The 27,643-nt window shown below is 42.6% G+C and overlaps 1 protein-coding gene and 1 long non-coding RNA gene across 4 annotated transcripts in view; one reads left to right on the top strand and one right to left on the bottom strand.

Moving 5' to 3' along the window:
* Positions 1–701: 701 nt before the first annotated feature.
* LOC109471309 (piwi-like protein 1) overlaps positions 702–27,643 on the bottom strand; it is a 58,497-nt gene continuing 31,555 nt past the window's right edge. For 2 of the 3 annotated variants that reach the window (XM_019770601.1, XM_019770600.1), the window contains exons 9-18: positions 26,937–27,054; positions 26,416–26,530; positions 25,687–25,874; positions 25,228–25,303; positions 24,550–24,750; positions 24,117–24,291; positions 5,836–5,989; positions 4,968–5,093; positions 4,299–4,446; positions 702–2,633 (exon numbers count right to left, since the gene is read on the bottom strand). In XM_019770601.1, coding sequence (XP_019626160.1) covers positions 2,517–2,633; positions 4,299–4,446; positions 4,968–5,093; positions 5,836–5,989; positions 24,117–24,291; positions 24,550–24,750; positions 25,228–25,303; positions 25,687–25,874; positions 26,416–26,530; positions 26,937–27,054 — 1,418 coding nt within the window. In that variant the 3' untranslated portion in view covers positions 702–2,516. Of the gene's footprint in view, positions 2,634–4,298; positions 4,447–4,967; positions 5,094–5,835; positions 5,990–23,393; positions 23,905–24,069; positions 24,292–24,549; positions 24,751–25,227; positions 25,304–25,686; positions 25,875–26,415; positions 26,531–26,936; positions 27,055–27,643 lie in introns of those variants that run through there. The other variant, XM_019770602.1, reaches the window with a different exon arrangement.
* Positions 19,536–22,750, top strand: LOC109471312. The gene is made up of 3 exons (XR_002140303.1): positions 19,536–19,666; positions 21,909–21,986; positions 22,566–22,750. It is a non-coding gene; the product is annotated as an uncharacterized LOC109471312 (long non-coding RNA).

Genomic DNA, 27,643 nt, shown 5'->3' with positions numbered 1-27,643 from the left:
TCAACCGGTTCTTGAGCTATCCTACTTTAAACATTTTTAAACAAATGCCTCTGCATTTCCCAAACAAGCTGCTACAGGACCCAAACTTATGGCACTTCTTTGTGAGCACAAGAGCTACGTACCATAAAAAAATCATGACCCTAGCACGTCCAGATCACGAGATTTAAAAACCAGAAGTTTCGCTGCAGTAATTTATAATTCAATGACGTGGGGACCCCCCACGAAGCCCATATCCGAACTTGACCTTGGTATTTTCAATGGTAACTTGCCAACTAAAAAACATGAACATCCATTTAAAGATTCTCGAGTTATCTTGGTCACAAGAAAAAACACAAAAAACAAAGGTCAACTGCAGTGACATAGAAACCCCCACGGGGCCCATCTTTGAACTTGACCTCGGCATTCTCAACGGTAACTTGCCCACTAAAAATCATGAACATCCATTTAAGGATACTCGAGATATCTTGATGACAAGGAAAAAACACCAAAAACCAAGGTCAACTACAGTGACTTAGGAACCCCCCACGAAGCCCATTTTTAGCCTTAACAATGGCCACCCCAAATCAACCTGCCTGCCAAAAATCGTGAATCTCGGACCTTGCCTTCAAGAGTTATCGTGCCTAATCTGCCAAACAGTGCAAAAGCGATTTCATAGCCTTCTCCGAAGGCATAGCCTTCAGTCGAAGGCAATTATAGAATTATAGAATAGAATGATAGAATTTTAACACTTTGTCACTGTGTTTCCAGGGACCTCCCTAGGAGTGATGGATGTCCGTCAGTTTGTGGATGTTGGGCTGACCAATCACGTGGTTGTTCGTGGGTTGTTGCTTCAGAGCGGACACACATACTACGCTTCTGTGAGAGGTACGTAACGCCATCTTGGATCGCAGCCTTCCAACATGGCTGTCTGGACTTAATGCAAATTGTTTGGAAACTTGATTTTAGTTGATGATATTTCAGTGAATACTTTATGAATTGCATTGGAAATCTGTTTATTGAACTTTATTATACTGTTAACATAATCTGATCTGATTGATCAAATGTAGGTTTCCAAACTTCATGAGTTGAGTGTTATATTAAATTTAACTAAAGATATAACGTTAAGTAGTGACTTAACATGCAAACATTCTTTTACACCACTAGATTTCACAGAGTGCAACACTTTACAAATGTTTTTCTTCATTTATTTCAAGGACGTATACTTATGTTTGACCAATGTTTTCCAGCAACTGATCATGTTGGACCCCAAACAACAGCCACATCAGCAGGGTTAACGATCGACACCACACCTCCCTCTGTCACAAACACACGGATAGACGTGGGAGGGCGCTACCTCATGTCCACTGATGTCGTATCAGTCAACTGGGACGGGCTTTTCTTTGATCTAGAAAGTGATAAGTTTTTTATAGTGGTTTAAAACAGAACCAGGAAAATACGTGCTTGGGATAATACTAGCTACAACCTCTTACCAGTCTTAGCTATGTCATGCAAGTTAAGGTATTCTATCTATAATCCCACCTTGACTTTTATAGAGGCATGATGCCAACAAAAAACAATAATGGGTGAACTGGTTGACGGGGACAAACAAAATCAACAAAAATGTTGGGCATGCCCTATCAAGGCATTAAATAATCTACAGTCTGTACTTTTGCAAAGTTTTTTTTGAGACTCTTTCTTGTTCAAATCTCTTAAAACTTAAGACGCTCACCAACTCTAACAATAATCTTTTAAAGGCTTGTGGCAAATTAAATCAAAATCATGTCTTTGCAATAATACTTCTTGAATCTTCAGCCTTCTAAGGTGACTGTTTGGCACCAAACTTGGATTGGTTATAGGGTTAGGCAGCAGGGAGAAAGTTAACAAAGAAATGAGCTATCAAATCCAAAAGAAGTGCAGTGTCTTGGTTCCTGCCAATTGTCTTGTTGCAAGCAAAAAGGGCTTTACCCAACCTTGTTTCGTCTTATGGAAGAGACTAACAGTGACTGAAAACTGCATAGAAGTTTTGCCTGCTGGTTATTCATTCTGTGTTGAAAACACTTTAAATGAAGCTTTTTCTCTGGTCACATCAGAAGAACAAACACCTAAAGGTGCGGGAATGTTAACTTGAGACAAATTTAAGAGTGAACTAAAGAAGAAAAAAAGCTAACACCAGTCACTATTAAGGCACTAGGAATTTGGAATCAAGTGGAGATATTTAAGTATGTTGTGCCAGAAGGGACCTTTGCACCTTTGATGTCATCTCTTCAATACTGTGGCTTCAACTCTCCTTCATATCAAGTTTGAACTGTCATCGACAAGCTTCCCCTTGTTAGTTAACTTTTCTGCATAGCCTTCTCTAGTAATAAGCACAGACGTCTCTTTCGCAAGAATACCATGATTACTAGTGGTCAACGGACCATCCTAACTCTACTAAACTGCCTACAAAACAACGCGAACAGGAACATAAGCTGCCTGGGCATCTGACTTTCGACCTGACCCCCGACCCCCGACCCTTGCCCAGGGTCGTGACCTGTGACCTACAGGAAGTAGAGGCGGTCGGCCAGGTTGAGGGACGGGGCCTTGTGGATGCTCTGGCCCACCAGAAAGGCCAGCTTGTGGGCGTACTGGCACGGGGCGGGCACTCGGATGGTGCCCTGAAATGCACAATCGAAAACATAAATATTACAACAAGGTAGTCACAGATGGCAGACTTCACCTCTTACCCATAATGCTTTGCAACCCTGCCAGTCGTGCAGACAAACCAATAGAAGCACTCAAACTGTATGGCAATGCTTACTGGATGGAAACACACACACATCCACACACACACGCACTCACACCCCTTAGCAAACTATCAGTACTGAAATGTGACTGTCAGTAACTGTCACGCAGTACTGATATGCTACTGATATACTACTGATATACTACTGTATCACTAATTATTCACAAAATATGCAAATTTCCAGTAACAGATCAATAGGAAATCAGTAGTTCAATTTGAGAGACTGCAAGCAAAACCAGTAACCGACAGTAATGGATCAGCAGTAGATCAGTAGTAGACCAGTAGTAGATCAGTAGTTGACCAGTAGTAGACCAGTAACAGACAGTAGTGGATCAGTGGTGGATCAGTAGTTGAATCAGTAACAGACAGTAGTGGATCAGTAGCAGGTCAGAAGTTGGCAAACCAAATAATGGATCACAGATGGCCCCACACATACAACAGAAAAAGTGATGTACACTTCAATTCAGAGTATATTTTCTGAATAGTCTATTAAGTTTGTGCTTAATGTGCCCAAAATACCCAAGTAGATTTTTGGATGGTTGATATTCTTTATGTAAAATGGATCAATACCTTAAATGCATTGCCCAAATAATCCAGTTCAAGCCTGCAAATACACTTTCGATTTGGCTTGGTGAGGAGGGGGTGAGGATCAGTTGAACTTACCTTCTTTCTCTCTTTCTTGCCTGAGTTATATATTCTTTGAGATATGCTGTTGTTCTGCCACTGTCTTCAGAGCCTCCCCTTCAAATTTTTAATATAATGTTGGCTTAAAAACTGCCATTAGTCTTTGATAGACACATTTTACACTCAGAGAGATAAGCAGACATCCTTACCTTGGCTGGCTCCATTTTCAAAATGAGCCAACTGACATTACAGGTAAATGCACCAATCACAGTTTAGGCCACATCATGTGACATCTCCTTATTTGTTGATAAACCAGGAGGCAACCAATGTCAGTAGTTGACAGTAGTTGAACAGTGACTTCTAAAGCTGACAGAAGCATGTCAGCAATTGCCAGTAGCATGTCAGTAACTGTCAGTAACTGTCAAGACAGTAACCGTAAGTAAGAGATAAGTCAGAAAAATTCAGTCAGGAAGCATCAGTACTTGTCAGTTGCATTGCAGTAGTGACAGTTAAGCTGCTTTACTGAATTAAGACTGAAATGAGACTGTTAGTAACTGATCAGTTGCTGACAGTCACATATCAGTACTGGTGGTTTGCTAAGGGACACACACACACAGACACACACACACTCACACACACACACACAGACACACACACACTCATTCAGACACACACTCACACACACACACACACACGCGCACTCACACACACACGCACTCACACACTCACTCACACACACACACACACACACTTCCCCTTGAAGCTGAGTTCTGAAATTTCTCCCTTACTGGCCAGTTGTAGTAGAGGTGGCAGAGATTGTAGGTAAGACTTACTGGCCAGTTGTAGTAGAGGTGGCAGAGTTTGTAGGTAAGACTTACCGGTAGAGGTGGCAGAGTTTGTAGGTAAGACTTACCGGCCAGTTGTAGTAGAGGTGGCAGAGTTTGTAGGTGAGCCTCTGCATGTGGTCAGGCTTGAGGCCGGACGTGTCCCACACCACGTTGTAGTGGCAGGGAGTCACCGTTCCCTGCCGCACCGACTGGGACACCAGGAAGAAGTCATACCTAGTGGGAAAACAGAATGCAGGGTTTGAAATGCCTTTTTCTGCACATCTGTACTGGTGCAAGTAACACTGAACATTACCTGCACCAGACAAATTTTACCTGCAAAGCTCGGATTACCGATCATACTTAAACTGTTCAGAAACTATTCACAGGTGATAACAGCCAAAGCAGTAAATAGAAATCCACACACACCTACATATAAATATAAACTGAGCACAAGGACCAGTGCAGGTTAGATGCAGTTCATCAGAAAAACCTCCAATTTTATTGCACAAACCTGCATATACCCAGTACATGGACCAGTGCAAGTTAGTGCAGGTATAGACATCAGAAACACCTGCACAGCTCTAATTTTACCTGCACTAACCTGCATATACCCAGCACATGGACCAGTGCAGGTTAGTGCAGGTATAGACATCGGAAACACCTGCACAGCTCTAATTTTACCTGCACCAACAGTTAACAGGTGACATTTGAGCTCATAGTACACCTAACACCTGTAAAAACATGCGTGACCTTACCACTCTGGTCGGGTGACCTCTGTGTCCACCACGGTTCCAGGAGCGGGGTTCTGCAGTCCGCGCCCGGCCTGGGCGAAGAAGCGGGTGTTGATTCGCTTCTTCACCACGATCCACGCCACCTTCGGCCTACGGGTGCGAGAAAAAAGTCGTCAACAGAATCAGCTTACTTTAATCCTAACTCAACTTTCGCCATAATTCAACTTCCTTGTTATTTTCATTTATTGAACTTGTTCTGACAGATTTGAAAAAAAAAAAAGAAATCTGAAAGTAGCTGGCAACAGAAACAACTTGGTTCCTCTATAAAACCGGCTGCTTAGGAAATATACAATGCAAAAAAAGACGATCAAAAGATATAAAGTTGTATTATACAAAATTATTGACATGAGAGTTTATCTGTGAGCAAATAGACCAATCCAATGACCTCCGTCATCACGTCAAAACGTAGAAATGCCATAGAAAAACTTATATTTGACAGACATGCAGCCACTCTCTCATTGGTCAACCTGCTAGTTGCCATGCTATCATTGTTTAAACTGGTAATGATGATTGACAGCCTGCATCGATCTAATTGTGTGGAAGTTCGGAACTATAACTGTTGAACTAGAAACAGGGTTGTACCCAGAAATGTCTCGACATGCACCCAGACGTTGTGCCCTTGGGAAAGGCACTTTACACGCATTTCCCCCCTCAGTAGGGATCCTGGGCCCTACTAGGGTTTGGGTTGGCGTTAGGAAGGGCATCCAGCCGTAAAAAAAAGTCTTGCTTCAAAAAAAGACTTGCACTTTGATGCTAGCAGGTCTAATCCCCGTTTTGGGGAGAAGGACGTTAAACTGGACAAGAAGAAGAAACAGAGAGGCAGGCCACTCACTTGTAGTCGGCGCCCAAGTTCTTGAACGTGTCCAGCACCTGCGGAATCTCGTGTTCCAAGACCGCGCCCAGCTGTCCGTCACCCACGCCGTCGCGGTAGAAGATCACGCGGTCCGGGAGGTTAGAGTTCAACTCGTAGAACTTCTTCAGTGCAGCTGTAAGGACAGGAGGACCACAAATCCATGATCATATTTCACTTTGGGGAAAGTAACTAAAATAGACTGGCTTGGAATGAAAGCAGTAGTCTGAAAAACGCAATCGTTCCGGCTCCACTCTTGTCGTTGCCAAAGATGTCTAAAAACATCTGGTAATCGAACCCATGGCCATCCTTCCTGACCTTATATTAGACGGCAGATTTGGCTTGACCAATTGGCTTGGCTATACCACTCCTATTCCTTCAAAACAGAGCTAACCATACCTGGAAATCGAACCCATGACCATCACCACCCATCCCTTCAGATGAGATCTAACTGTTGCTTAAACAAAGCATTTTTCCAAGCGATTAAAAACAACAACAATAAAGGTGGTGTTTAAAAAAGACACCGGCGACGCGAGAAAATGCAAATCAGACTATATTTGCAAATTCACCTGAAATTATATATACTACAAATCGCAGGTTTTCCGGTAAATTTAAAAACTAATTGCACATGCCGAACGATCACCGAGCAATTGGGAGCGAAACTTAGCGTGTCAACCACGTAATTCCGGCGGCTTACTGCGCACTTATTTGAACCCCCGGTCGGATTTTAACTCTGACCAGGAACCTTAATTCTCAGTTACTTTTGTCATATGTTTAGATTGATTATGCAATTAGAGTCTGATTGGCATAATTACCATCGAATTATATTATGCCTTATGCGCCATTCCCACTCGAATTCCCACCGATTTAATAGCTATCCTAATCGATCCGGTCAAATTTACCAGTGAGAACGCTCCCGATCCGGGTCGATTCGGCTTGATCTGGCTCGTATATGATCCACCTCGCAAGGTTAATCGAATCCCGATCGAGCTGGATCAAGCCGGGAGTCTTCTGTGTGTGAACGCTACCCGGATCGAACCGGCTTGGTTGGCGGGCTTAGTGACATCCTTCTTTCAGGTTCACGGGGTCAACATACGGACTGTGCGCAAATTTCTCCCCCAATTTTGCGCTTCTCTTTTCCAGCCGTTGTTTCATTTTCGCTTTAAAGTGCTCCCTACTTCTAGCACACCGTTTTCAAGGGATAAAGAATCGTCAAAATACCCTCGCCATGATGTATGAAACTTTCCGTCGACCTTTCAACCCCTTCCTACAATGCGGGACACCTGCAGCTTGTCTAGCTCGAGCCGATTGTGTGAACGAGACCAGGATCAGAAGAGATCCGGATACATTTTGATACGATACGGTAAAAATCCTAGTGGGAAAAGGGCCTCTCTTTCAAAATCTAAAACCGAACACTGATATGCAAATATCTATATTTTTCATGTATGAGTGTATCTTTTCAATTTCATCGCCAAGTAGTGAATTGAATTGAAATTTGCATTATGATGCCATCAAAAAACTGCTCCTTTTTGCACAAAGAATAACTGTCTTTACTGAGCATGATGTTTCGAATGTTTTTTTTTTATCGGAAGGAAAGTACATTCTTTCAGTTGTTGATAAGAAAGAAGTAAGAGCAATATATTCAAGCTTAATGTTTCAAATATTATTTCTTTCATAATATCGACGTGTGACAACCTGTGAACACAATTACATCTTAAATCTTACAAAATAGTATAACTACTAGTTTGTATATTCGATACAGCTGTATGTGATGGTATTTCCCGGTGTGATTGCTTTATCGATTTTAGCGTGGTATGGAAAAGTGAAAGTTAGTAGCGAGTCTTCAACTGGAAACAAATTAAAGGGACGGCAAGAATCACAAGATGGCGGTTAGTCCGTCGCACGAAGGGATTGTGTTTTGTGTGTGATTAATTTGCTGAATAGACTTTCAAGATACTATGTGAAGCGTACGTTAAAGCAGAAATGGAGAAGGGTGAAGAAAACCGGTGGTCAAGATGTATGTTGCACCTTATAATGATTAGACTTGGATCATATGACATGAGATGATTCGTTGGTGTTTTGTGATGTGATTCTATGTTGTACGTGTGTTGCCAGTCTTTTATTCATTCTTTTATTCTTTTTAGATTTTATTTTCTGTCCACAATGATACGGATGTTCTCGATCTTCTTGAGTAAACATGGTTCCGATGCCATGCTTTAGCTGTATCCGCCCATGCTGTCACACGATAGCTTGATCATATCTGCGTGAAAGAGAGAAACATCGGTGTACACTAAGTTCGCAAGTCCATCGTAGTTAAGTTTCAACAAATTGGCCGCCGCCATTTTCTCGCTCCCCGCCTTCGCAATGGCGTAACAACGAAGATCGAAAGAACTAAGTCAACATTCCGAATCTTGTTCAATGTATTTTGTAGTCACTACGGACCATAAAAAAATCGAATTGCATGGAACGCGCGAAAGCTGGAATGTTGACAACTTTGCGATTACGTCGTTAGAACTTTGCTGTTACGTCATTGCGAAGGCGTAGAGCGGGAAAAAGGCGGCGGCCAATTTGTCGACGCTTGGCGTTAGCCGCAACTTCAAACGGCCGGCAGCGCTCTTAACTACGCGTAGAGTAGAAAATCACCTTAGACATGCAATGCTTGATATAATGACAGGTTTTATTGAACCTCTTGTTCCCCTTTAACCGTGTAACATAAGACTCATCATTTCCACCAATCGTGGGCGAGCAGGTAATACGACGTCTCGATCTAGACGCCATGTGCCCAACATGATCCCAAAAGTTTCCCCCATACTGCAATGTGAGACCAGGACGATCACTTGTCCCCGACCACCCTCAATTATATAGCCTCCTTTGCAGACTTGATCGCGGTGGCATATTTTTTCGGGGAGCGACTTGAGTTATGCCCCAAAAGGACGGTTTTGCCGCCGATGGAAACCTCTCTCCTCAGCAAACTCCCTTGGCGGCAAAACCGTCCCTCCGCAGCATACAAGTAACTCCGGTATGGGTGTTCAGCCTGCCCGCCTACCCAGGTTCATTAGCGCACTGGGGTTTTCCTTGATAAGGATTTGACTAAAAAAATAGGATTCACGACTCAACAAATTATATGTTTGTAACACATTACAAATACAAGAGTTCCGCGATCTCATACCTTCGCCAAGTGATGTTAACCTTTATGACTGACGAATTATAGATTATTCTACCTGATTATGCAAATAGGATTCTAATTTGTATGAATTGCATCGGTTGATTATATTCTCTACCCAAAGACAGCCTTATCTTAACAAAGAATGCCATTCTAGCATTTCCTTATGAATTATGCAAATAAGGTCAACATCTACATAATTTATGTTTTATGATGCTCAACTTTACTTAACTTTCAATTACACCTAGCATTAATTAAATTCCAGGCAGTTACCACTATCGATTTATAACATTTTCTCATTTATTATGCAAATTAGGTCGTGATTTACATAATCAACATCTGCCTAAGTTTCTCTCGTTCTCAATTACATATGCCACAAGATTGAATAGTCCTATCACGGAATGCAGCTGATTTATAGAATTTCCTAATTCATTATGCAAATTACATTCAGATTTGCATAATTGTCACATAGTAATGTCAAGCATCACTTAAGCTACCTACATACAAAAAACACGGCGATCCGTCAACCGGTTGTTGAGTTATCGCCCTTGGAATTTTGGTCAAGAAACGCCCCTGCAGTTCCGGGGCAAGCCGCTAGGGGGCCCAAACTCACGTCACTTATTCCCTAGCCCACGAGCTATCTACCATCTCAAATTCGTGACCCTAGCATGTACAGATCACGAGATATCAAAACCGGAAGTTCAGCTGCAGTACCAAGGACAGCCGCCAGGGGGCCCAAAATCGAATCACTTCTAAGCCTCACCTAGCCCTACCCACCTACCAAGTTTCATGACAATCCATCAAAAGCTTCTTGAGTTATCGTGCTAAACCACACACACACACATCCCCCCACACACACATCCCCACACACACACACAAACGCGACGGAAAACATAACCTTCTTGGCGAAGGTAACAACATTAGGAAGTAACATCAAAACATACCTTTCAACTTACCTCAGACATGTAGTGCGAACTTAGACCATCGTAGGCTCCTGCTATCTCTACGGTACTGGGCTCAGCACTGCCCTCCCGCTCCGCCCGCCCAGGTCGCTCGGGGCCGGGTGCATTTCTGCTGTTCAAGTTCTCCGACGATATATAGTGCGCCCGACAGTCTTGACGGCAGCCTCACGTACTGTGTCAGGGCTGCCGCAGACACTCTAATAGCGGTTTGACTCCGCCCCTGATCTGTTCGTCTAATGTTACATCATGTAACATAAGACTCCGTCGGTTAAGGCTTCACAGGGATATAGTGTTACATCATGTAACATTAGAAGGACCACACAGCGACCAAGGACCAGGTGCCCGCCATGACCTCGCAAGATGTCAGGGGTCAACGTACTCAGTCGAACCGCAGGTGACCGTAGCACGCGTTATTCTCTGAAACACGGCATTTGCCTGGTCACGATTTTACCCCGGCGTTACATGGGTGTAAACAACTGCCTATAATGCAACAAAAAGGCCTTAGACCTACATAAAGTTTATACTTAATTTTTCAAATCTACAGGATTTTCCGAGTCTAACCAAGGAGCTTTCTTGGTCTAACTGTGTAGATATTTCGTGCATTGCAAAATGACAGCGAACACTACGGCCTTCCAAACATTAGCCTTTTTGGACAGTTTATTTGTGCCTGGTTCCTACACGAAGAATCTTTTAGCTTCTTAAGGATTATTTTCTTAAAACTATTTCCTATAGTTTATTTCTTGTACGAAGAATAAGTTTCTTAAGTCAATATTAAATCAGAACAAGGTTCTTGCAGCATGAAAGGTTCTTGAAGTAGAAAATTATTCTGTCTTTAAGAATTGATGTCTTGTACCCATTGATATGTTTCTTGAATTAAGATTGAAGGTTCTTGAAGCAGGAAAACAATTCTGTTCGTAAGAAAAGATTTCTTGAACAAAAATCTAACTAAATTTTCTTGTAGCAAGAAAACCATTCTGTCCACAAGAAGTCAACAAGAAAAAAGTTTCTTACACCAAGAACTAACTGTTATTGTAGCAAGAAAACTTTTCTGTCCACAAGAAAAAAATTCTTTAACTAAGAGCTATTCTAGCAAGAGAACCATTCTATCCACAAGCAAAGATTTCTTGAACTAAGAGCTAACTGTTCTTGTAGCAAGAAAGCCATTCTGTCCACAAGAAAAATTTCTTAAACCTGAAGAACAGTGATTATTGTGGCAAGAAAGCCATTTTTTTACAAGATAGAAACAGTGATTCTTGTAGCAAGAAAGTCTTTCTGTCCACAAGAAAAGATTTCTTAAACCAAGAACAGTGATTCTTACACAGAAGTGTGACAGGGCCCTAAGCAGTAACTTAGTGTGACAGAGGAATAAAACCTTTGAGTGCCTTATAGACAAGAGTGGCTTTATTTTTGCGGTGTACTTCACTCACGTACCCATCCAAGTGTGTTACGTATGACTGATGACTATGATTCACACAGGCAGGAGAGCAGGGAGAGGGCCTAAGAAAACCGGCCGGTCCTCCTCCCCACGCTAAATGTCATACAGTCCCTAAGTTTTATAATGTAAATAATATGACAAAAATCGTCGCCACTGTTTATAAAAAACAGTACTTGTTATGTCTGGGAAGATTAGCTGCTTACAAATGCAATGTTGTAATGACAAATAATAAAGAACCAGGAACCAGGACACACTAGCCTGGTTGCCAGACCCATATCACTTCGTGCTATGGTCTGGACTGATGAGATAGAGCTGTCACTCGAACGCTCAAAATTTGAGCGTAGACCCTACCAATGGAGCAGCAGGAAGCAATTTGACACCTCTGCCTTGATTGGTTACAACCCCCCAGCTGTATCTTTAAATTTCCACAGGGACAGGGGCCACCAGCAGATGAGATGAAACTGTAGATAACTGATAATGCACATCTGTTCTGCTGTTATTTTGGAAAATGAACTCCAAATACATTTTTAAATTTGACTAGTTAATGATTAACTGTTGATCTGTATTTAGCCCATGATTGGCTCCTGCTGGCCAATGGTGGTGCCCTGCAGCAGGCTACCTGTGGTGTGAGTGGTCATCAATCATAGCTTCTCCTCCCTCTACTCGAGAGCTCTGATACAGTGATCCGTCCAGACCATAGCACGAAGTGATATGGGTCTGGCAACCAGGATAGGACACACACAAACACTATGATCCCATACCCAGGACGTGGATTTAATCAGAGGAGCGTGCGTTATCTATGTCCAAGGATTCTCCGAGGTCCTATATATATATGCAATGTCCTTGCTCTGTCTTTGCGAGAGAACTGCCCGGCCCGGACTTCCCATACAGAAAACGCTAACTAGCCTGGGTGCCAGACTGTTTCCAGAGACTACACAAGCCGGTTCCTTAGCTCTAGGGTCAACATGGCCCCAAGAAAATTATACCTCAGCCCGCCTCAGTTTAGGCACGCTGGCTATCTCTGGGCCTGGTGTGTTACATATCTATGCTACGCATAAACACGTCAACGACCATCTTTATTCTATTATTGACTCACGAAATTCGTGGATACAAATCAATGTTGGAATCCGATATAAAACTATTATGTTTTTGGAATCTAGATATGATCCGAGAAACTCAACTCTAACTACAGCACTAGAGAAATGAAACACCCCTTGGTACATTCGGCTGGGAAACATGCGTCCTTTGTAAGAAACTGGAAACAGATGTGCACTATATGTTGTAGTGAGATACAGGCTTGTGAGATGCTGACACCGCGAAGTTTTGACCAATCAGATTAGGACCCTCCTTGTGACGTAATCTGCGGTAAAAGTCTCTATCCGGAGAACAGCGGCTCGTAGTGTGAAACTTGGCCACCAAGAACGCTTCACCGTAGCGTAAGCTACAAGGATCGCGGGCAGACGGGCACGGGCGACGGGTGCGCGGGCGGTTTGTGGCGGGGGAAAGCTTCCGGGCGGACCGCGGTCGCACGGCCGACGAGCGCGGGGCCACTGTCTGCCTGGAGGGAAAGGGACGAGCCGACCCCGATAGTCAGTACATGTCATCTTCGCTGGTAAGTCCTCCTTCTTAGCGAATGTGTACGCCGGTATTATATGCATGCTACAAGTAAACAATGTTGTGGTGAATACTTGGACTTGGACAAACAGATAAATCCTACATTTTTGTTCATTTCCCACCGTTCATAGCGGGTAGCTATAGACTAGCTGGTCTTTTTCTGCGGTTGTACTTTCAAAGCTCTTTATCAGCAAAGAGTTCTACAAAAACGTACAGATAACGGACTAGGCGACTTGTATGTCAAAAATTAACAAGTTTGGGCGCTTTTGACCAATTTTTTTTCTCATTCATTGACAACATAATTTGTTCATAAGTGGGGGAGGGATATGAACAACTCATTGAAGCACTTTGCCCGTCAATATTTTTCAAGTATTATATTGATTAAGTTCCGTTTGGGTAGAAATTTAGCAGAAACTTTCTTCGTCTTTGTGCACGTAAATTGGGTTTCTAGGCTTCATAGCGCCCGCTGTGTAAAATCTGTTGGTCAAGATTTTACGCAGCGGGCGCTATGAAGCCTAGATGCCCAACAATTTTCGGTGATTTCGTTGTAGCCTACAGTTTAATAGAAAAGCATGTTGCTTGCTTACGAATTCGATGGCCGTGTGAGCGGCATAAGCAGCATCAGGAGACACTACCGTCCACAACCAATCAGCGGCCAGGAAAATACTATGTCCCCATGACAACATTGGCCCTTGGGGAGAAACCGGTTTGGCAACCCAACAGGCCCCTCCCCCTGACGTCATGTACCGTTGGGAGGTCAGACAAGTAGATGTAATTATCAAATTAGTATAATTGGGAAGTACATAACAATGTAATTAATGGCCTTGTCTGGAGTATGTAGTTTTCTTAAAATAGAGTCATTGTAACAAGGAAGGCATGTCTGGGCAAAGCCTAATATTAGATGCAAACTTTGTGACGTAGAGCTATCCTGTTGGTTGTCATTGTGAGAGGACGATATAAATTGATAGTGCGCACAGGTACAAAGTAATCAATTGATACGTATCGATGTAGGAGGGGTAATGTATGTATAGTTGGGGTTGACGGAACCGTTCTTGAAGCGAGCGTAGATCCAGACCTAGTACCATGGCATCTCAGCCACAGCAGAAGCGTAAGTCTTTGATGCAGGAGGGTGATGGCAAGGCGACCGCAGCCCTGTCCCAGAGAGACTTCTTCAGAGGAAAATAAGGGTGACGACGTGTTTACGGCAAAGTCTGAGAGAGGAGGACCCAACGATCTGCCTGTAGAGTCAACTGTTGTCGAGAACGTCTTCCTCGAGGTGTGTGAATACCGGTATGGTCAGATTGTGCGCCGGCTCGTGGAGAGAGATTGTTTGGGATGCGAGATTAGCCACCCCAGTCAAAAACGCCATGCTTGCCTCTACTTAGACAATGATGATATGAATGAATACCGTCGCCGTAGCCTCGATAGCCTGGACTTTAGGAAACTGTACGGAGACTACTATGGGATTACTGGGCATCTCTGCGATGTGGATGAGGTCCCGTCGCCCAAGTTCATGTTGCGGAAGTACGAGAAATGGTACAATGAAACCCTGGAGCGCACCATGGAAGAAGACGCGGAAACTGACGGAGAAGAAGAGGACGCACGTGGATGTAAGAATGGCCCCGTCTATCCATGGATAAAAGATTTGATCGAGAGACAATTCAGTGCACAGGGCATTGTACTATGAAGTTCTAACTGGAGAAGAGAGAGAGAGAGAAAGAAAGAACATCTGTATCTAGTACTTTGTAATGTGAGTTGCAAATTTGTATCTACAAGGAAATTGTGTAATTGTTGTTTTTTTCTTGAAGTTGTCTGGTAATGTGGGGGAAAACTGGTTGGACAACCCAACCTGGCCCCTCTTCCTGTTTTTATGTACAAGTAGAAGTAATTATCAAATTAGTATAATTGGGAAGAATATAACAATGTAATTAATGGCCTTGTCTGGAGTATGTTGTTTTTCTTAAAAGAGAGTCATTGTAACAAGGAAGGCATGTCTGGGAAAGCCTAATCTTGCATGCAAACTTTGTGACGTAGAGCTGTCCTATTGGTTGTCATTGTGAGAGGACGATATAAATTGACAGTGCGCGCAGGTACCAGACACAGGTACTGCTTTGGACATAAGTCAAGTCGCCGGTTCGCATGTTTTAAAACAGTACATACTGTGTGTATAATAAGGAAACCTCGAAAACCGTATCTACCAAGTAAATCTACGCGCTTCTGTCAAGTACTGACACAACTCTACGCTGAGCGATGGTTCCTACAGATATCGACAATTTGCGGAATGAGGGGTCTTTGTACACGGACTCAGCTACACAGACACCACCCCTACGCAACGGACTACTGCCTGCACATCTATATGCGAATGAAGGTGGTGATGCGTTCTACACATCTTGGGATGATGACTTCCAGGAAGTTCGCTTCCATGTACATGATGCCGTCTTCCTAACTGCCGGGGTGTTTAACAACCAACTGTTGGTGTTTGTCCGTTCGATAGCGCAGGGTCCGAGGAGGCGAGGTTTGAGCCTGACACCCGAACAGTGGACTACGCTGAAGGACCTGGACATGAGGATACATGAGGCGATATTTGACATCAAATTTTCAGCTATACATGTTCCACCTACACCTCCTAGACAGCGCATGTTCCACCTGGGTGGCCTGTCTTACGTAGTAGTTGAAATGGTGAACGGAGAACCAACGGTAGGGTTGTGGCAGTACGAGCTCGGACCCACCGACGATAGGAACAGCGACTCCACCACCATCACCGAGATCAGTAACGAGAACAACCTATACCGTACAGAGGAAGGAATCAGCCTAACTATTCAGCAGTGGAAAGCAATGGAGGGCAAGAAACAGTCTGTAGATTGGGTTATGTTTCTTGTGGACCGCGGAAAATCCCCGTTGGACTGGCAGGCGATCTCGTGGATTCAATTATACATGTTCTAGTGGTAGATTTCTGTATGACAAGAGACGTCCTGTGATACTGACAATAAAGAAATGCATTGAGATTGAAAAATGTATGTGTCTGTTGTTCCGTAGAATGTGTATGTATGTATAAAGTAGGGTATCCCTAGAATCTGTAGACATTTGTTAAAACACAAGGAGCTGAGGTTAGACATGGATTATCTCATTTCGAAGAACAGAGTACAAAATGTAATACACTGTGCACAGTGTGCGTGTGTGTATGTTGTATTGAGGGTGTGTGTATGGTTAAGTGGGCTGAGATTGGTTCTACAACGATCAACAAGAAAGTAGGTGCATGTATTAGTATGTAACTCAGGATGGTATAAACCTCAACAGATAAGTCAGTGGGGTGTTGAACAATAACTGGAAAAGTAGTATTTGTATACCTATCACGTATTATGATTTGAAATAATAACGTCAGCACCGCTTCTTACGCTTAGCAGGTAGTATAGAAATAGTTCTGCGTCCTGTAAGTAACTAACCTTGGTCGCACCATATGTGTAATGAAGATGAGTTTGTGTACACACACATACAATAACAAAGGTAAAATGTTTTCACACCGACAATCCCCCTCCTGATTTATTATTTATACCGATAACTGATGAAGTATGTAATCATTTCCTTCACGAACAGCCACCATGTCGCACACGTGTGACACCTGTGGTAAAGAATTTACTCGCACGGACAATTTACGAAGACACCAACGGAAGCAGCACAATCATGAACTGGGACTTGAAAACCCCAGGATAGTCGACCGCGAAACTGGCAACACCAGGAATAGAGATTTTTGATGAAGATGAGAATATGTTGGTCGATCCAGAGCATGGAGCTACCAGGAATCCAGACATTTTTGATGATGATGATGACTCAGACATGTCGCTTGAGGCTAATGTTGACTCCTCATCAGGCGATGTAAATGATGATGTGTCGTCAGACGAACAACAGGAAAGTCAGAACAGGAAGAGTCTGTATGTTCTGAAGCTGAGGAGGAGGAAGAGGAACAGGAGGAGGAGTCTGTATCAAGTTCTGAAGCTGTGGAGGAGGAGGAGGAAGAGGAACAGGAGGAGTCTGCATCAAGTTCTGAATCTGAGGAAGAGGCAGGTGAAGAAGAGGAAGAAGATGTTGAAGGACAAGATGCAGATGATGAAGACGACGAGGAATGGACACTTTATCGAGACTGGACCATGCCTAGGCCACGATTTGAAAGTGAAGTCCCACAGAGAGTAATTCGGGAGACAAAACGTGGTTCTAAAATGTTTTATCTGGTCGAATTTGCAGGACTGCGTTATGGAAGTACGAAAATAGAATATAATAAAAAGTGGGTTTCTCAACACACCCTTTTGAAAGACCATGGATATATCGTACTGAAGTGATGTGTAAACATCTCTACTAACTAATGCGTAGAATGGTTTATTGAACATGAACACATTATCAACACTGACAATCCTCCAGGTTGCTGTGATGGTTGAAATGTAAGGTCTATTCTAACAAAACATTTAGCTTCATTACTCTTATCATTAGTAACAGGTACAGTTATTTTGAAAGTTGAATACGACTAGTAGTTTGAAATGGCATAAATAAAGAATTCTGCGATTGTGAATATGCTTTTTGTGTTTTTTCATATATGATAACAGATAAGGTTGGGTGGTGTGTTACTGAGGCAGGGAGTGAGAGAGGGAGTTAGTGAGTGATTGAGAGTGAGTGAGTGAGTGAGTGAGTGAGAGAGGGAGTTAGTGAGTGATTGAGAGTGAGTGAGAGTGAGAGAGGTAGTTAGTGAGTGAGTAAGAGTGAGTGAATGAGAGAGGAAGTTACTGTGATTGAGAGAGTGAGTAAGGGAGTGAGTTATGGAGTAAGTATGACAGTGATTAAGTGAGTGAGTAAAATTACTGAGGGAATAAAATGTTAATAATGCCTACCTCTTGCTATAAATAACTCAAGAAGTTGTGTGGACCGTTCATTTAGTGTTGTCATGGTGTTAGAGAAGGACAGTCCGAAATTACACAACTATACTGACGATTTCAACAGGGTACTTGATCACTTCACGTCACCTTTGTCAATTATTTCAGTATCGACTTTGTTTTATGAAAAAGATAAACCATGGAGCATGCAAAGAAGATGGTTTTAGTCCCACAACAAGTACTTTCCGACATAGAAGCAAAACAGAAAGAACAGATCGCGCCTTTGGTAAAGACGGCCATGACGATAGATGGACAAATGAAATCTATTTTGGACATGAATATACCCGACGACCAAAAGGCTATTTTGTATGGACAACAACTCCGACGTTATCTAGACTACCAGGACAAAAGGAGAGTAGAACCCGTAAGAGTACAGGTTGTAACACCATCATCATCATCAGGTACCACTAGTAACAGCGCTTACGTCACGTCGACTGCAGACAACACAACACTGACAACAAAAACAGAGACGGGATCGCAGGCTTCGTTACCCGAAGAGTCTATAGTGGAAACTTTCCCAAAAAGTTTAAAACCACGTGCTAGACAATTGGTTTACATAGTCAAGAATCATGGTGGAGATGTCCTGAAATGGAATGGCCAAGGAGAAATTGTTTATATGGGTCAACGTGTTCCTGCGTCCAATATATCAGACCTCCTGCGTGATTCTTTACAAAGGAGACGTGATTTCAACCCTGTTGGATGGAAATTTTTCTCGAGGGGTCTCGCAGAAATAAACGCGCCAGAAAATACTATACGACATCCAACAAGACTAAAAATGATACAGCGTCACAAGGAAATGTTATCGAAAGGACAGCCTTTGATGAGTGAAATGAAATGGATATACCTACACCTATCTCAGCCAGAGTTGCGTCTCTTCGGGGAGGAAAGAGGAAAGCTGGTGAAAGCCCTGTCAAAAACATAAAACTTAGAAATATATTTGTAGAAAGTTCGTGGACATGAACACAATAAAGACGCCTGTGTATTGTTAAAAGACTACTGTTATTGTTTTTCAAAATTTCTTGATTATTTACCCCCTCTGTTAGTACAGTAGTAAATGATTCACTGACCTGAATTTTTAGTAGGTTATCAGACCTCTGGTTTGACAGAAAGATTAACAGATTTTTCTGGTTCCTCGCAATTCACTACCCATACTCACTACACATACTCATATGTCATTCACTGACAGTTGTCTACACGTAAAATCTGACCTACAAGAAGATGTAAAACCGGTTTTTCATGTACACACAAAATCTCCTGCTTTTACACAAATACACACACACACACACAAAGAAAAATTCCTACTTTACACAAACACAAACGTACTTTTACACAAAACCCTTCTGCTTTTACACAAACATACTTTTACACAAACGTACTTTTACGAAAATGCCAAAAAGATTACCCTCCAAGAAAATGATTGTCTGACATCTCTAGGATAACTTGTCATGCCAAGTTACTAGATTCTCGGCAAGGCTGTCAGACCGGTTTCACACCCTATATGGTCATGTCGTCATGGGCACCCAGAATGCAGAGGGCTGATGGGCTACAGGCCAAAGACAAACCAACCCAACAACTTTCCGATTCCCCTTCAGTCATCAGACAACTACACATTTTGGTAGCAGTATCAGAACTAGCAACAAGAAAAGTGTGACGTAGGAAGACACTCAGCATGTTTTTGGAATACGTCAACCTTTACTGGAAATTAAACATTTCCAATACGGTATTGTACAGTTTCAACTTTTTTTACAAGATGTAAAACAATTTTTTCTTACACACCGTGATTGTTTTACCAATTTCACTCAATCTCTCAGACTGCTAAGGACAGCTAACCGAGATGACTTACTGTCCAAACCGACTGAGACCACTTTCGGCCAACTGAAAAGTAAGATTACTCTTTAATTCTTTAATGGATCTCGGTATACATTTAATACAAGTTGTATTCATTTAACTTAGAGCTATGCACATAATCGAATAAAACTATTACACTGTATCATTTTCGTACGCATCCGTCATAAAAATAAAATTTGTCTAGTAACCAATCCTGATGTGTTGTCCTGTTCCCCCCCCCCCACCCTCCAACCATTACGAGTAATCGTGATTAAAGTTGTCTGCTCAGCAATCCCACTATTACTTGTCTGACCTTCCAACCACATGACGTCAGGGGAGGGGCCTGTTGGGTTGCCAAACCGGTTTCTCCCCAAGGGCCAATGTTGTCATGGGGACATAATATTTTCCTGGCCGCTGATTGGCTGTGGACGGTAGTGTCTCCTGATGCTGCTGGCATAGCATTGAAAAGCCTAGATGCTAGCAAATTTTCGGTGATTTCGTTGTAGCCTACATTTTAAAAAGCTTGTTGCTTGTTTACGAATTCGATGGCCATGTGAGCGGCATAGCATTGCGGACTGTTTTGACCATGGCAGACGTGACTCGAACATACTAGTATTTTATAAGCTATTTGCCGATATACACGTGCAATTTGTCACTGAGGCACCGAATATGTATTTGTGCATTTTGCATAATTCACTAATTTCCGTCTTTCTTTTTTAAATTGGTTGTATTGATCACGACGCTCTTAATTGTAAACAGGCTACTGATGTCGTAGTCTTTATCAAGGAGTATTTCTGTCATCATTTGTAACGATGCTTACGTTGCTGCTGAAGTATTGATGGTCAAATTTATGCCTGTGAATTGAAAAAAAAGACTAAGGTTGGCAGAACGGACAGAACCAATGAACACTTACGGTCAACACTTTCACATAAGTGTTCAAAAAAATATAAAACTAGTTCTGTCAGTTTATTTTAGTGACGCTGAAGAAGAGTAATGGCTGTCACGCAAAATGTTCGCCTTATCTCCGTATTTGATCCAGCAGTAAAGTTTGAATTTTCTTTGAGTAAGTTAGGACGTTACTCTTGTTCGCTCTACGTATTCATTTCTTTGTGTGAGTTTGAGAATGTCTTTTGTTGTTCCACAATGATTTCCTGTTAAATCTTATCAATACATCAACAGTTTAGTAGCCTGTGTTATTCCTATTTTTGTTAGAATCTGAGTCCGTTGCTAGCGCTGATTAGCGAAGTTGTCAGTTTTTTAAGTTACCAAACGTGTTTTTGTACTCGTCTATGATAAAGTATGTATGAATTATGTGTTTCATATATTTGGTTGTAAGCCCGCTGTTTTACTGTACTGTACTGCGTACTGTCGTAGTAGGATATTGTCTACTACACTTTCCCTCTCAAAACGGTGCCCAAGTAGCAGTTGTTCTCTATCTTAGCTGTGTTAATTAGTTTGATCAGTAAGATTTTTGTCCACCGTGGCTCATTTGTCCCCGAGTGAGTGGCCCTGTTTTAATTCTATAACTGGTCTTTATGACATATTGACGACAACTTAATAATGATGAAACTTTAAGTTACTCATGGTCCTGTTATTTTCCGTCAGGTAAGAGGACGTCGAGATTTAGTTCACGTTAAGTTTCACTTGACGTGTTCCACCGGTCTTACCAAGAATATCATCTCCCCTCTGATGAGACTCACCTGTCCAGATTGAAAATTCCAGTCCAGATTGAATACTGCAGGAACAACCTGCCAGTATTTTTCCCATCTAGGTCAGGCCTTGAGAACCTGCCTGCTCGCAGTCAAATTCTTTACAACAGACTCCGATCTGGTAGAAGTCTATTGCTATAACCTTAACAACCTATTCTAAAACTCAAACTGTTCATCATCTTACTCAGTAGCTATTGATATCTTTAAGCAGTCCGTGGTTCCTTGGTTCCTTTAAACCTAAATATATGCATGTAATTCTGTACGCTGATACTGAATATGAAAGTAATGATTGTACCAGCAGACACTCCGATCAGGATCTGTACCGGCAGAGACTCAGTCAATCGGAGTTACTTTTGAGTCTCTTGAACATTAATGCAGGAAACTGCTTCAATTTATTCATGTTCTTTTCTCTATCTGTTCCCGCAGGTGAGCTAAGCCATGGTCACATTCAGCCTACAGAAGAAATTATATGGTGAGATGGATAAGCAGACGGTCAAAACAGCAGTAAGTACACACAGTGACTGTGTACAATGTTTTTGTCGTTTCATGTGCCATTATCATTGTAACATCTTTCATGATGAATGAACAAACACATGACTTTCAACCTTTGTTTACTTAAATGTGTGCTTCATTGCATTCTGTGAAATGTATCGGCTATGTATATGAATATATATATGTGTGTGTTTGTGCGTGTGTGTGTGTGTGCGTGTTTGTGTGCATCTGTGTGTGTGTGTGTTTCAAACATATGACTTACAACCTTTGCTTACTTTGATGTGCGCTTCATTGCATTCTGTAAAATACATACACATATTATGTGTGTGTGTGTGTGTGTGTGTGTGTGTGTGTGTGTGTGTGTGTGTGTGCGTGTGTGTGTGCGTGTGTGTTTCTGTGTTTATGTATGTATGTGTGTGCGTGTGTGCGTGATTATGTATGTATGTACATGTATGTGTTTGAGTGTGTGTGTGTGTGTGTGCGTGATTGTGTGTCTGTGTGTAAGAATCTTGTTAATATAGGAGAAGAGCGTGAATTTAAAAAAAAATGGCATTGATTTATTTATGCCTTTTTTCTCTCTTGGTGCCACAGGTGAACCTCACCATGTCCACCCTCAGACTACAGAAGGAATCCCCTGGCTCGCACGAACCCTTGTCGTGGAGGAATTCGGGTGTACATGTGAATGCACCAAAAATACTCACGCAAGAAAAAACAGCGAAAAGCAGAGAGAAAACAAAAACAAAAAAGAAAGTGACACAAAAACTCATGATAGATAACACACAAATGAATAAAATCTTTCACACAAAACATCACCGTCATCACACATTAAGACTATACAAAAACTCAAAGAAGGACCGGCAACATGACGTTAGAATCAATCTAACTAATAGGTTTGCCGTGCCCAATGTAAGGGAAACCTTAGCGATCTGAAGGAGCCTGTATCAGCTATATTTCAGTTCAAGTCAGATAATTCTTTATTGAATGACGTTATGAATTGTCAAAATAATTTTGGAACGGTCCCTTAAGGCTAGATTCTCGGAGCACAGGCGCCCCAGTTCCAGCACGTCGGAAGAATCGCAACACATCCATATCGAGTCACCGGGACACACAGTTACTCTTGACAAGGTACGCATTTTAGATACGGAGCAGGATTACTTTGTGAGGGGTGTGAAGGAGGCAGTTTACATCAGGGCCCATCAACCCTCTCTGAACCGCGACGTTAGGAGATTCCGTCTTCCCGCCACTTTTGATGCACTCCTGACGTAATCACGCTTCCGACTTCCGGAAAGACAACGAGTGCATCATTCATCTGACGAAGGTTGACGAGATCGACCGAAAATTTATGGTGAGTTTCTTCCCTTGTGTTGGAACAAAGTTTGAACTTTAACTATGGATTCTATCAACACAGATGAGCTTTCATTCGAAGATGAGCTTTTATTCAATTTTGGTCGTCATTAACATCGATCTAGAGAACTAATTTGAGATACATGTATCGGAAAAAAACTGTACAGACTACCGCATGTCTAATGCTCTAAGCCAACTATTAGATAAGAATTCTTACTTATGTGCAAAGGATGTTCCTACAAGGTGTCGCCAAAAAGCAATTCCCTCGGGAATGCATTGGTGTAATTTTTAGAATATTTTCAACTCAATCGCAGTACTATACCAACGGCTCCGCCCCTGAGGCGTCGCCAAAAAAATAATCAGAGAATAAGTCTTAGCAATCAAAATTAAATATAAATACAGACCGGGATTCGAACCCGCAACCCCTGGTTCCACTCACCCTACAGGCAGACCTGGGAATCAAACCCATGACCAGCACCACCCATCCCTTCAGATGAGATCTAACTCTTGCTTAAACAAAGAAACTTTCCAAGCAAAAAAAAAACGTAACTAATCACAGAACAAGTCTTAGCAATCAAAGTAAAACCTAAGTACAGACCGGGATTCGAACCCGTGACTCCTGGTTCCACTCACCCTGCAGGCAGACCTTGAGCCAGTCGATAAGCTCCCATTCCTTCAAAAGAGAGCTAACTATCTAGGAATCCAACCCATGACCATCACACCCATCCCTACAGATGATGGCAAGTAAAACCTAAGTACAGACCGGGATTCGAACCCGTGACTCCTGGTTCCACTCACCCTGCAGGCAGACCTTGAGCCCGTCGATGAGCTCCTGTCCCGAGTGATGGAAGGTGCAGCGGGAGTACCAGCGGGTCAGCGAGTTGTTCATAGACGCGATCACCCCGCCGATGGACTGGCCCTTCGTGGCCGAGTCGTGGTAACAGTCGATGCCAACGACCATCATGCTCTTCAGCTGTGAAGAAAAAAATTGGAGAAAATACAGTCCATCCCTCTCCTTATATTACACTGTCTTTTACCTCTCCAACCAAAGTCAGGTACCCATTTTCACACCTGAGTGGAGTGAGGAAAGTCATGTTATGGGCCAGAAGTCTGGCCAGAAAAGCCAGGGATGAAACCCACAACTCTCAATCTGGTGTTAGTTACCTAGCCACTTAGACATTTGATATCACTCGTGACCTAGTGCCCTACTACATGAATACCCTAACCCTACCGGGATCTCCACGGCCCACAGCTCCCCTCCCAGTTTGCAGTTGAGCTGCAGGGCGATCTTGGTGGCCACAGACATCAGCATCTGTTTCTTGTTGAGCGTGCGACTCACGATGACCTGGCTGGGCACGGGGTGGTCCACACAGCAGAACTTCTTGATCGCGTCGTACCTGTCCTTACGCTGGGACGACAGCAGGCACACCACCTAGAAGAAAACACACAACATGTTCAGATTTTGATAGCCGGCACGCCACTGGCAAAAAAAGGAACAGGAGTTCGAAAATCACAAGCCTGTGTTACACAACCCCTCACTGTTGGGGTCTGATTTAGATAGCAGGCACAACCCCTACAAAAAAAAAAGATTTTGTAGATCTTTAGCATTTATTACACATCCTACGTGAGACCTTGTGGCTATACAGTCACAAGAACCATTCCCAGACAGTTCTCAGTCTGACAATAATTGTTCCATGTTATATTTCATATTATCACACATGCATAAGTCAACAAGATTAAGATGTTCTCAATTCTCTTGACTTACGGCCATCAAGCTTCTTGGGGTCTAACCAGTGGAAGGGCTGCTAGAAGCATGATGTAGTAAGGTTAGAAGGGATACCTGATGCGTCTGTGACATATTTTTATTGCATGTTATTAGCAGAGAATGCAAATAAACAAATAGACTCACCATCTGTGTTTTGTCGTTCATCTGCTCCCTCATGGTGCGGAGGTAGTTGTCTGTGCGATCATCCCGGATCTCACACCTTCAGAGGGACAACAAATTTGGCACAAATAAAGACATGTAAGGCGTAAATATATGTCAGGCATCTTTTGATCAGAAATCTCTGCAATTGTTCCCTTTGTTCTTGTTTTTATCTTGTGCAAATACAATAATAGCTACATACAAATGGCAGATGCTAGGTGGCCCAAACACACACACACACACACACACACACACACACACATACATACATACATGCATGCACACACACAGACACACATTCACACACACTAACACTAATACACACACATACTCACCAATATAAGCTCCCGACCATATGTCGGCCTTGCTAGTTTCTTATTATTTCTCATGTACACTTGCAGTTAGCCTTAAGGCATGGATAAAAGTAAAGTAGGAGGTTTTTACATGATGGGTTTGTTGATGTTCATGCCCATGGGCGGCCCCACCCTGACCAGAGCCTGCAGGAAGTCCTGGGCCTGCGAAGAGTTCCTCTGGGGGAAGATGAAGAGCCAGTTCTGCATGGGAACGTACGAGATCAGCTGCTGCCCGCGCATCTCCTTCCCCCAGTCTGCATCCTGCGGCTTGTAGTTGCACTGAAAATGACACAAAAATATTGTCAAGTTTTGTCTCGTTTTCAACATTTTCCTAGAAGTGTATGTGCTGTGGCTTGTAGTTGTACTGAATACAATGCAAAAATAAGGATTTTTGCAAATTTTTTATCTAATTTTTATGTTTCCCTGGCAGTCTACATTCTGTGGCTTGCAGTAGTTGTACTGAAATCAATGCAGAAATAAGCATTTTTGCTTAGTTTTCATGTTTCCCTGGCCGTCCGTATCCTGTAGTTTTACTGAAAATGACAGAAAAAAAGTCTGCATAAAGTTTTGTCTTGTTTTCAGTATTTTGGCAGTTGTTAATATGAATGAAAGTATGATTATGCTCTCACAAACTAAGTACAGGTCATGGTGCCTTGTAGTTTTACTGGAAAACAACACGCAAAAATAAAAATCAGGCCAAGTTTTGTCTAGTTATCACCATTTTCCTGGCTGTTTGTTGTGTCTTCTGGCTTGTAGTTGTAGCATCTTACTGGGGGCTTTATCTAGTATTATATAGACGTAGAAGTAAAGGAGTACTCACAGATCCACTGCGCTGCCAGATCTTCTCCGGCGGCATGACACGTCCCTCCAGCTTCAGCAGAGTCTTGTCGTACGACAGACCCCAGCCCTTCATGTCCTTCTGGACCTTCTCGTTCCTGATGAAAGAAAAATTTTGTGTTATTTTTTGTGAATCATTCCATTAAGTTGGCGATAGATTTTACAAGAAGGTTCTTTATTCAATAACCAGTGGGTTTGTATATCCAACGTTTTTGTGGCGTCATGATTCTGCAGCAGTGAGACCTAGTGCAGTGCAAATATCATCACACAATATACACACAGTTCATATCATCACAATATACATACAGTTATAATTATCATTACCTTATCATCATAATATACTCACAGTTATCATATTATCACAATACATGCACAATTATTCAAATTACAGGTATGGGAATTCCCAGGTATTTACAATACTCTTTTTAAGGGAAAATACATATTAACCAGAATTTCTCTGTTATACTGGAATTCCTGTGTTTTGTGAACTGAGACTGTACCCACTTGTTGAGGGTGTTGATAAAGGTCTGCAGAGTGTCGTTCCTCTTGTCTGGCGTGAGGCGGGTGTGGATGGCGATGTCCTTCATCACATGGTAGTCCGCACGACCCTCATCCGTCAGGCCTGAACACAAACACAACACCAACATCAGCATCCACAAGTTCCTGGGTTCGAATACCAGGCCTTCACACTAACGGTCAGGGGTTCAAATCTAAACCTACAAGCTTGGCTTACACACACATGCTACTTCATAGTTAGCATCCAAACAAAAACACAACATGAATGTCAGCATCCACGAGGTACTGGGTTCGAACCTCGGGCCTTCACACTAACAGTCAAGCGTTCGAAGCTCAGCCTACAAGCTAAGCCTCCACGGACATGCTACATAGCCGGTGGATATCGGACTTCCTGACTAATAGAACACAAGTCGTGCGATATCACGGGGTGCTTTCGGACAATGCTACGGTAACCTGTGGTCTTCCACAGGGAACCATTCTCGGGCCCTTGATCTTTATTGCGTACATTAATAGCGCATCCCGGCAAGCATCATCTAAGAGATGGAAATTTGTAGATGACTTGAACTTGCTTGACATACGTAATCCCTCCATCCCAACTTCAACCTTACAGCAAGACTTGACAGATCTCGACAAATGGTCCCACGAACAATGTATGGTCTTACATCCCGGGAAATGTAAGGTTTTGCACATACAGT

Source organism: Branchiostoma belcheri, unplaced genomic scaffold, assembly GCF_001625305.1.
Source record: "Branchiostoma belcheri isolate BF01 breed outbred unplaced genomic scaffold, Haploidv18h27 scaffold247, whole genome shotgun sequence".
NCBI classification, from domain to species: Eukaryota; Metazoa; Chordata; class Leptocardii; order Amphioxiformes; family Branchiostomatidae; genus Branchiostoma; species Branchiostoma belcheri.
The sequence above is the reverse complement of the archived record's forward strand: the minus strand, read 5'-3'. Positions and strand labels throughout refer to the sequence as shown.